General features: G+C 47.3%; 1 protein-coding gene across 1 annotated transcript; it reads left to right on the top strand.

The window, feature by feature from the left end:
* Nucleotides 1-260: 260 nt before the first annotated feature.
* LOC126994516 (demethylmenaquinone methyltransferase-like) lies at nucleotides 261-7,782 on the top strand. The gene is made up of 6 exons (XM_050853830.1): nucleotides 261-387; nucleotides 620-771; nucleotides 2,404-2,516; nucleotides 3,109-3,201; nucleotides 6,836-6,948; nucleotides 7,300-7,782. Exons 1-6 carry the CDS (start codon nucleotides 262-264, stop codon nucleotides 7,378-7,380), a joined length of 678 nt encoding a protein of 225 aa, XP_050709787.1. The 5' UTR covers nucleotide 261; the 3' UTR covers nucleotides 7,381-7,782.
* Nucleotides 7,783-10,965: the final 3,183 nt, after the last annotated feature.

Genomic DNA, 10,965 nt, shown 5'->3' with positions numbered 1-10,965 from the left:
AGAGAGAGAGAGAGAGAGAGAGAGAGAGAGAGAGAGAGAGAGAGAGAGAGAGAGAGAGAGAGAGAGAGAGAGAGGCGGGCCACAACTGTCATGGAGGTGGGCGGAGCTTGAGAGCCAGCCGGCAAATCAGCGAGGAGTGCGGCGCGGGGCTAGAAAACCGTACCTACCTTCGTAAATATATAAAGGATGTATAAAGGAATTGTACTGTACTGTAGTCATGCCCTGCCTGTGATTCTCCCATCTCTTCCCTGCTGCAGGATAATGTCTGAGGGCGGCAGTTGGAGCGACGTGGCATTGAGGCTGGACGCGAAAGTCCTCAGGCCGGGGATCACGCCGGAGGAGATGGCGGCCGGCTACGACGAGTGTTCCGAGAACTACGAGGAGATGGTGAGAGAGAGAGAGAGAGAGAGAGAGAGAGAGAGAGAGAGAGAGAGAGAGAGAGAGAGAGAGAGAGAGAGAGAGAGAGAGATGCCTTCCGTACCAAGTGCCTACGCAGAATCATGGGGTATCGCTGGAATGATTTTGCGTTAAACCGGCGACTACTCCGTGAGGTCTGGGAGTGAAGTGATGCGGCCCCTGGGGTACGCACCTGTAATCACCCGCTTCCCCGTCCCCTTAGGTGATCTGGAAAGGCGAGTACCGTGGCCCCGCCATCACGCTGGAGGAGGCGCTGCGTTGGGTACCCCCGGAGCGGCGAGCCAAGGCCAGGGTGCTGGACGTGGCCGCCGGGACGGGCTGCGTGGGCCGCGAACTCCACCGGGAAGGCTTCAGGTGGGTGCCGCAGGGCCGCAGACAGGGGGATGTCCGGTCACCATACATAAATATCCTCCAGTCCACTGCCTCCTGCCTGCCAGTGCCTCAGCCTCAACACGAGTCCAACGCCAAGAGATGAAGATGATGTGTTGGAAATTACAGCAGCTTGTGTAGAGGCAGGGCCGCTGGGTGGGAACTGGGAGCGGGCAGGAGCGGCATTACTATAGTCCATCGACTCTAACTTAAAATTCAACCCTGTGACTTGGCCCGGGGAAAGCCCCATTGTTTACAGAACTAGCGATGACCTACGCATGGCGTTCTGTCTCACTGTTAGTCTGTACGTTATCTATTTATGGAATATATATATATATATATATATATATATATATATATATATATATATATATATATATATATATATATATATATATATATATATTCATAATACGACTGCGTGGTGTTATGAATGGCTTGGGATTAGAGGGAAAGACAACGACTCAGTAAACCTTCCATATCACTTGGCAACGTGGCTCATGCAACGTTGCCGCCTGACGGACCTTGGCAACAGGCGCCAGGCCGCACCATTCAGCGTTACGCCACAATGGACAAATGAAGTAGTTCTCACACTCGCGCCCTGCGCAGCCATGCAGAGAGAGAGAGAGAGAGAGAGAGAGAGAGAGAGAGAGAGAGAGAGAGAGAGAGAGAGAGAGAGAGAGAGAGAGAGTGAGGTAGCCACCCTCTCTGAGGAGAGTAATGGAGTGATGTGGCACCAGCGCGGTTTCGTGGGAAATCCTTGCGTCGCGCCCAAGGGCTCAAGTTAAAATCGATAGACTATACTATATTAGGATTTAGGCCAGTTAACCGGCGGATTAGACAAATGAACTATTTCCCTTATGGAACTAGTCTCGGGCCGAGAGTTCAAGCCAACTATGAGTATCGTCTGAGCTCAAATAAACCTGTATGGTACTTAAATACTTCGGTCATCGGCTCCCAAACCGAGACAGAATCAACTTATTCACTATCTGAAGACTAACCACATTTACCATGAAAGGAATAACAATAGTGAAGTGTTTCCTTTCATGAAATAATAACTAATTGTCCTTGCTGAATTATAATTAAAGAGCAAGGATAATTTAACCGATGGAAACAGAGAGGAAAGCCACGCCACCTGGCGAGAGAAATTCAAAATATCGCTTCAGACCCACGTGGTTGGTTTTCTCTCACTCCACCACCGGCCTTCACAAAGTAAAGACCAAGGCACTGCAGCCCACCCATTAACTCGGACGCAGTGTGCCTTCTATTACCTGACTGAGGAATACTACACCCGGCAACGAGACTTCAGAGACAACAATATCTTTTGAAACCCGCTTCTCAGCTAAGTGCTCCCAGCAGTTATTTGAGACAGATATATTTTACTAAACGGATCCGGTAGGATTATTACTTGTTCGGCTGTCTGGAGTTGCTTGTTGGATACCTTCACCACCTAAAAGCTGGTAAGCACTTGTTTGTTTGGGATTGTCTGACGGGTGTGTTATTCACTTTGCGAGTGACCTAACTGTTGGGTAGGGTAAATTTGCTGATTCCCAACAACTACTACTACTGCTATAACTTCTACTACTACTACTGCTATTACTACAGCCGCTCCCACAGGCACATAGACGCTGTGGACCCGTCGGAGGGCATGATGAAGCAGCGGGAGACTGGTATCTATACCAATGACTTCCTGGAGTTTATCGGCAGCGGACACTCCACCGTGCCCAAAGGTATTAGTAGTTTTTTTTTTTTACATCAAAGGACACGGCTCAAGGGCAACAAGAAGAGTAAAAAAAAAAAGCCTGCTACTCGCCGCTCCCACAAAAGATAAAAGTAAAGAGTAGCCAAAATAGAGGTCAATTTCGAGAGGAGAGGTGTCTTGATACACTCTTCTTGAAATATGTCAAGTCATAGACAGGAGGAAATACAGACGAAGGAAGGTTGTTCCAGAGTTTACCTCTTGCATAAGGGTTTTGGATAGTATAGGGATGAGCATGAGTAGAAAGTCGTGTGCAGCGGGGCCGCAGGAGGGAGGGAGGCATGCAGTTAGCAAGTTCAGAAGAGCAGTTATCATGAAGATATCGATAGAAGATAGAAAAAGAGGCAACATATTGGCGGAATTTGATTAAGAGGTAGAAGGTTGTCAGTAAGAGGAGAGCTGATGAGACGAGGAGCCTTAGACTTCACTCTGTCCAGGAGAGCTGTGTGAGTGGAATTATTGTTATTGTTGTTTCATATGTAAAGATTAATATACGTATTTTTCTTCTACATCTCTCTCTCTCTCTCTCTCTCTCTCTCTCTCTCTCTCTCTCTCTCTCTCAGACACATACGACCTGGTGGTCATCTCGGGCGGTATGGGAGAAGGTCACATCCCACTCAGTGGCCTCGACGACCTGGTGCGCGTCGCAAAGAACGGTGAGAGAGAGAGAGAGAGAGAGAGAGAGAGAGAGAGAGAGAGAGAGAGAGAGAGAGAGAGAGAGAGAGAGAGAGAGAGAGAGAGAGAGAGAGAGAGAGAACGTCCGTGCGTGCCTGCCTGCCTGTGTGCGTGCGTGCGTGCGTGAGTCAGTGTGTGTGAGTGTGAGTGTGTGAGAGTGTGTGTGAGAGTGTGTGTGAGTGTGTGAGTGTGTGTGAGTGTGTTGTGCGTGTGAGTGTGTGTGTGTTTGTGAGTGTTTGTGAGAGTGTGTGTGTGTGAGTATGTGTGTGTGTGTGTGTGTGTGTGTGTGTGTGTGTGTGTGTGTGTGTGTGTGTGTGTGTGTGTGTGTGTGTGTGTGTGTGTGTGTGTGTGTGTGTGTGTGAGTGTGTGTGTGTGTGTGTGTGTGTGTGTGTGTGTGTGTGTGTGTGTGTGTGTGTGAGAGTGTGTCTGTGTGTGTGTGTGTGTGTGTGTGTGTGAGTGTGTGTGAGTGTGTGTGTGTGTTTACACCAAAGGAGACAGCTCAAGGATACAAAAAAAGGCAACAATAATATAAAAAAAAGCCCGCTACTTGCTGCTCCTAAAAAAAAAAAATCAAAAGAGGTGGCCGAAAGAAGTGTCAATTTCGGGAGGAGAGGTGTCCTGATACTTTCCTCTTGAAAGAGTTCAAGTCGTAGGCAGGAGGAAATACAGATGAAGGACGATTGTCCCAGAGTTTACCCGCGTAAGGGGTGAACGAGTGCATGAAGATGCTGGTTAACTCTTGCATAAGGGGTTTGGACAGTATAGGGATGAGCATGAATAGAAAGTCGTGTGCAGCGGGGCCGCGGGAGGGGGGGAGGCATGCAGTTAGCAAGTTCAGAAGAGCAGTCAGCGTGAAAATAGCGATAGAAGATAAAAAGAGAGGCAACATCGCGACGGAATTTAAGAGGTAGAAGACTATCAGTTGGAGGAGGTGGGCTGATGAGACGAAGAGCCTTAGACTCCACTCTGTCCAGAAAAGCTGTGTGAGTGGAGCCCCCCCCCCCCCCCCCCACACACACACACACGTGAGATGCATACTCCATACGAGGGCGGACAAGGCCCCTGTATATGGATAGCAACTGTGCGGGAGAGAAGAACTGGCGGAGACGATACAGAACGCCGAACCTCGAGTAAGCTGATTTAGCGAGAGGGGACATACGAGGTTTCCAGTTGAGATTTTGAGTCTTCTATTGAAAGAAGTTGAATAATGCAGAGTGGAGTCGTCGGTGTATGAGTGGACAGGACAGTTTGTTATGGAAAGAAGGTCATTGATGAATAACAAGAAGAGAGTGGGTGATAGGACAGAGCCCTGTGGAACACCACTGTTGATAGATTTAGGGGAAGAACAGTGACCGTCTTCCACCGCAGAGATATAACGACCGGAAAGGAAACTGGAGATAAAGGAACAGAGAGAGGGATATAATCCGAAAGAGGGCAGTTTAGAAAGCAAAGACTTGTGCCAGACTCTATCGAATGGTTAAGAGGGGATGACCAAGAGTCAGTTAAGAGAGCAAGTAGATCGCCAGTAGAACGCCCATTGCGGAACCCATACTGGCGATCAGATAAAAGGTTAAAAGTGTGTCATGATTTCATTATTCAAGGAGTGGCCGTGGAAAATTACCGCGGAAGTGACCGCCATTTTGACTGAGAGAGCGGGATCTCAGTCCCTCACCAAGGCGGGAAACAAGACCTTTTTCAAATCATTTCGTTTTTACTGCCAAAGCTGAGCTATGTGTGGAATGCATGACCCACTATGACCAAGTGCATGTGTTAGGTTATTAATAAATAATAAATCCATAGCCGTAGAGCGTTTAGTGTAAATGTTACACAGAAAACGAGATGTCAGTATGGCAAGAGCTGGCATCTTGACCGCGGCCGGGGCGCTGAGCATTGTGGGTCTTGCCGCTCCTCGCAGCTATCTCCCACCCAGACTTCAACGCGAGCAGACGTCCCTCACCAGCCTCCTGTACCACGTGTCCATCGTGGTGGTTTTCCTGCCTTTGTAGTATCCACAAGTCCAGAGTGACTGTGTACTCAGGCGAGGGAGGCCCTTGGGAGGTAAGGAGGGCACAGCGTGTTCCAGAGAGGAACGAAGAGGATTGAAGAAGGACTCCAGGGCTCCAGACCACGAGGAAGACAAGGTGTGGCTTGGCTTTCTCCCACCTACAGCTAAGTAACCATTTGCTGGGATGTTTTAAGATAGATAGCTAGGTTGCTGTGTGATTGGTATTAATTAATTATTCTTAATTTCCAGAGAGTTTCTTTATTTAAGCAAACTTAAGAGCTGATTCACCTGGTCTTTGCTTGTCCTATTAGAGATGTGACTGGTCTGATATTTAAATAATAAAGGACTAGGAGGGGTTGTGAGTCTGAGACCTCAAGTTTCAGATATTTTATTTAATATTTTTTTATTGCTGATAATTTACGGGATTTTCGAAAGTCCAGACCTTTCAATAACCCGACAAAGTGGAAAGGTGCTTTTGAATCTTCCGGTTAAGGTTGATTCAAAAGCTTTAGATAGACAGGAAAGTAAAGCTATAGGGCTATATTTTGAGGGATTGGAACGGTCTACCTTCTTAGGCACAGGCTGTACAAAGGCATACTTCCAGCAGGAAGGAAAGGTAGATGTTGATAGGCAGAGACGAAAGAGTTTGACCAGGCAGGGTGTCAGCACGGAAGCACAGTTTTTAAGGACAATAGGAGGCACTCCATCAGGTCCATAAGCCTTCTGAGAGTTGAGGCCAGAAAGGGCATAGAAAACATCATTATGAAGAATCTTAATAACAGGCATAAAGGAGTCAGAGGGGGTATGAGTAGGAGGAATATGCCCAGAATCGTCCAGGGTGGAGTTCTTACAGAAAGTTTGAGCGAAGAGTTCAGCCTTAGAGACAGATGAGACGGCAGTGCTCCTGTAAGGGTTAAGGAGAGGAGGGAAAGAGGAAGAAGTGAAATTGGTGGAGATATTTTTGGCTAGATGCCAGAAGTAACGGGAAGAATTAGATAAAGCAAGGTATTGACATTTTCTATTGAAGAAAGAGGTTTTGGTAAGTTGGAGAATAGATCTGGCACGATTCCGGGCTGAAATGTAAAGTTCATGGTTAGTAGGAGTGCGAAGGCTGTGTGTGTGTGTGTGTGTGTGTGTGTGTGTGTGTGTGTGTGTGTGTGTGTGTGTGAGTGAGTGTGAGTGTGTAAGTGCGTGTTTTGCAAGATCCGCTGAGCGGGTGAAGGCGCTGGACGCTGGACCCTCAGCTTAGATACTCGTGCGAAGGGCCCGTAGGTTAGCATTGTTCCTGGTCGTGCAGATTTTCCGCCACGACTATTTCCCAAGGCCACTGAGAAGATTCACCGGGTTTTCATGGGTGGTTTTCCCGTTGAAGATCGTGACAGACGTGTAGAACCATCACTATAGGATCGCAAAACAGTTCATGGTAATCCCAGCAGCTTTTACGAGAGGCTTTTCAAACAGGCGAACTTAGGCGCCGTTTAGGATGGGAAAGAGCCTACATAGAGACTTCAGATTTGCCTGGAGTAAACCTTGAGGTGGTCTTCCTAGGGTGGGCTAGACGACGCGTATGACCCAATGACTAACTGATTTCCTCCTCTCCGGTACTCCAGGAGCCTTCGTGATCATCGTGATGCGCCATGAGTTCCTACAGACCGTGCCTTCCTACAAGGACAAGCTGGAGCCTTACATGGACCAGCTGGAGGCGGACGGGAAGTGGAAGAAGGTAGGGAGCACCGTTGCCAGATTATCGTACTCAGAGCATAGTATTTACCGTTTTTTGACACCTAATTATTGCCAGGAAACATCAGGAATTAACTATTTTAACGATAGATATAAATGAATCTAGTTATTGAGCCCCAGGAGACGGTTTTGGGGTCGGAAGTTGGTAAATATAAGAGGCTGAGTACAACTATCTGGCAACATTGGTACAAGAAAACATTTACTCTAATCAAGGTTTCTGTCTGGCGGGGCTGTTCACTGTATGGGCGCCTGTCACGACACTGGTATAAGGAGATGGTCAGCAGCTGGCCAGGGGGAGAAGGTCACGCACTTGAAATGGTCATAATTCCTTCAGATGGAGCGGCGCATCGTCCCAGACTATTTATGTGGCAAGGAGGGTCTCGTCTTCGTCTTCCGCATCACTAAGCCTGAGTGAGGAGGAAGAGGAGGGAAGGGAAAGGAGAGAGATGAAGAGGAGAAGTTATAGTGGTGCTGTGCCAAGGCCGTCTCTGTGTAACAGCCTTGGCTTTCGTCGCGGCACCCGAGACTGAGGTGTGAATTATCGTGCTCTGGCAACCTGGTGTCATGGCGATTTCGATATTATATGATAGTCTACGCATAGCATACATTTGTCAGTATTAATCATATTATTAAAATTGTCGCAAAAATCTGTTATAGTTTATAAGGCTGAGGCTGCAGAATGCTTAACCTATACCATATACAGGGGCCTTGTCCGCCCTCGTATGGGGTATGCATCGCACGTGTGGGGGGCTCCACCCACACAGCTCTTCTCTACCTTTCGGCCACTCCTCTGTTGTAAAAAAAAAAATAAGGTCGCTGATTATGTAGCTGTATGTGTGTGTGTGCATGTGTAATGGCAAGTTGCCAGAACACGATAACGAAGACCTCAGACTCGTGTGCTGCGACTATAGTATACGTTTAGGAATGCTTGGTCTGGGTCTTGGGGTCTTGATGATGTACTGACATGTGTATATATATAATAAACGGGTGTCTACTTCCCCTCAGAATCATGTTAATCTTTGTTTGTTTCTCAAGTTAATTTAAGTGATTACTCTTCCTAATTTTAAACGTGTCTGCTGTTCCTAATTTATAATGCGTCTGCTGCTCCTAATTTTAAAAGCGTTTGCTGTTCCTAATTTTAAAACCGTCTGCTGTAGCCCTACGTGGCGTAATGCAGAGGAAGTTAACTTATTTAATCTGAAAGTAAAGTGAAATAATCTGAAAGTAAAGTTAAGTAACAGAGCAGTGAAGTATATGTGGCAGTGAGCATGTGGAAGGATGAGATGGAACGAGAGAACAAAGATTAAGGAAAAGAATAAAAACTCTCGCTCCCATCCCTCCCTCCTCCATACTTCCTTCCTCGAACAGAGTCGTCCGCCACTGGAACACCCTCCCCGCAGAAGTAGTCAGTGCGGAAACGATCAACTCCATTTCCACTGACAGTAACTTTACTGCGTCGGGAGTGAACTGAACGTATCCGAGAGTAGCAGAAGTGCTTGAATCCTTTCCACCGGTCACTTAATGTTCTTAGTTCTTTTCTTTTCTTCTTCTATTATTAGATATCATCATCATCATCATCATTTCGTTTAAAGTCCGTTTTCACTCTTCCTGAGCGGTTGGACGCTTTATGGGTCTCCTCTATACTGCTCTGTCTTCTGCCTGATGCTCATCCAATCTTATCACTGCCAGGTCTTCCTGTATACACCTTCTCCACGTTTTCCTAGGTCTACCAACTGGTCTCCTTCCTTTTACTTTCAATCTTACCAAAACTCCCAGCACTGTATCCTCCCCTGCTCTTCACATGTCCAAACTATAGGAGTCTCCCTTCTGAGCACTGTTTCCAGGTTCTCTACTCCACATCTGTTAGCCACATCTAGCTGCACTGGACACCCTGTCTTGCCAATCTCTCCACAACTCCCAGCACTGTATCCTCCCCTGCTCCCTTCACATGTCCAAACCATCGGAGTATTTCCCTTCTGATCACTGTTTCCGGGTCCTCTACTCCACATCTGTTAGTTACATCTGAACTGGGTACCCTGTCTTGCCAATCTCTCCAAACCTCCCAGCACTGTATCCTCCCCTGCTCTCTTCACATGTCCAAACCATCGGAGTCTTTCCCTTCTGAGGTGGTGGTGGAGTGGTTAGCGTGCCGGCCCTTCGCTGCAGCGTTGATGATGATGAGGGTTCGAATCCGCCGCTAACCACCTGGGATTTTTCAGTCACCGCCGAGGGGCCTAAGACTACCCACATGCTGTCCTGAAGACTACCCACCAACCCGGACTCTAGAAGAAGCTATGCAAGTGAAATCAAGAATGATCTCCGGGATGCAGCATGAGCCAATAATAATTGCCCCACAATAAACATTAGTCTGCGTCATAACGGGCTCGGGCCCACCATCAGGACCCTATTAAAAAAAAAATCCTACCGGCGCTTTAGGTCACATGTAAAAAAGGAAAGAAAACTGTTTCCAGGTCCTCTTCTCCACATCTGTAAGCTACATCTGCACCGGACACCCTATCTTACCATTTTCTCCACAACTCCCAGCACTGTGTCGTCCCCTGCTCTCTTTACATGTCCAAACAATCGTAGTCTGTCCCTTCTGAGCACTGTTACCATGCAGGTCCTCTACTCCACATCTGTTAGCTACATCTGCACTGGATCGACACCCTTCTATTATGTGATATGGAACAAAGAATAAAGAAGATAATTAATTGCTCTCCCGCCCCCTCCCTCCCTCCCTCCTTGCTCGAATTGAGTCGTCCGCAACTGTAACAGCCTTCCTGCAAGAGTGGTTAGCGCATACTGTGTGATTTTCAGTTAATACAAGACACATGTGTGCAATATTCATGCAGTGGATTGATTTGAATTAGGCGCCACAACAGCCAGGGTCATATTATGGCGCCGCATTCAATGAGTTAAAAACTAAAAAAAGGCAAATAGCGTAACACGGAGAATACTTCCCTGTGGTACACCATCCTCAAGTGGACTAACCTCGGAAAGAGTACTCCCCACTCTAACCCGTAAAAGACGATGAGACAAAAAACTCCTTAATAAAAACAGGGAGACGGCCACGAAGACCAAACTCAAACAGGTTAAGTAAAATTCCATGGCACCAAGCGGTGTCATAGGCCTTCTCCAGATCAAAAAAACACGGTCACCTGGTGGTGCTTATTGGCAAACGCCTCACAAACTGAGGACTCCAAGGATAAAAGAGCATCCGAAGTGGAGCGCATCTTTCGGAAACCATATTGCACCGGGGTCAATAAATTCCGGCTCTCCAAGTACCACATTGTTTCGTCTGTCGATCCAACCTGAGAACAATCACCTAATTACCCCCAACATCACAAACATATAACACCACATGTCTTATCTCTATTGTATCCCAGCACATACTCCTAAATTTTCTGTCATCAACTCAACTAGTCAAGTTCACATACCTAACCTAAAACACTTACTTTACATAACAACAAAAATAAACCAACCCAAGCAGCAGCCCCCCACCACCCCATCATGATCAGCAGGTAGTCAGCTTCCAAACCAACCACCACGCCTGGCGCCTGGCCCAAACACAAACACAGAACACCAGATCAGCAGACAACAGCAGCAGCACACACATAAGCCTGACATTCACCATCTTCTCCATCACTTTACAAGTGCAGGATGTTAAAGAAATAGGACGATAGTTAGTTGCTTGGAGATGATCTTTCCCAGGCTCCAGGATGGGGAGAATTACAGCCACACTCCACAGAGATGGAAAATCACCGGTACGCCAAATGAAATTGTAAAGATCCAATAAAAATGTAAAACCACAGTCAGACATGTGGCGTAAGAAAGCATAAGGGATGTCGTCTGGACCTGGCGAGGAATCATGACACTGGGATAAAGCCGTCTTCAACTCGGAGAGAAAATGGGATATTATAAGATTCCCCTCCGGTGGAAGCGAAGTTAACGCCGAGTGATTCCAAATCCCGGCGATGACGAGCCCCTGGTGCAGTAGGAT

The sequence above is a fragment of the Eriocheir sinensis genome, unplaced genomic scaffold (genome assembly GCF_024679095.1).
Source record: "Eriocheir sinensis breed Jianghai 21 unplaced genomic scaffold, ASM2467909v1 Scaffold811, whole genome shotgun sequence".
NCBI classification, from domain to species: domain Eukaryota; kingdom Metazoa; phylum Arthropoda; class Malacostraca; order Decapoda; family Varunidae; genus Eriocheir; species Eriocheir sinensis.
The sequence above is the reverse complement of the archived record's forward strand: the minus strand, read 5'-3'. Positions and strand labels throughout refer to the sequence as shown.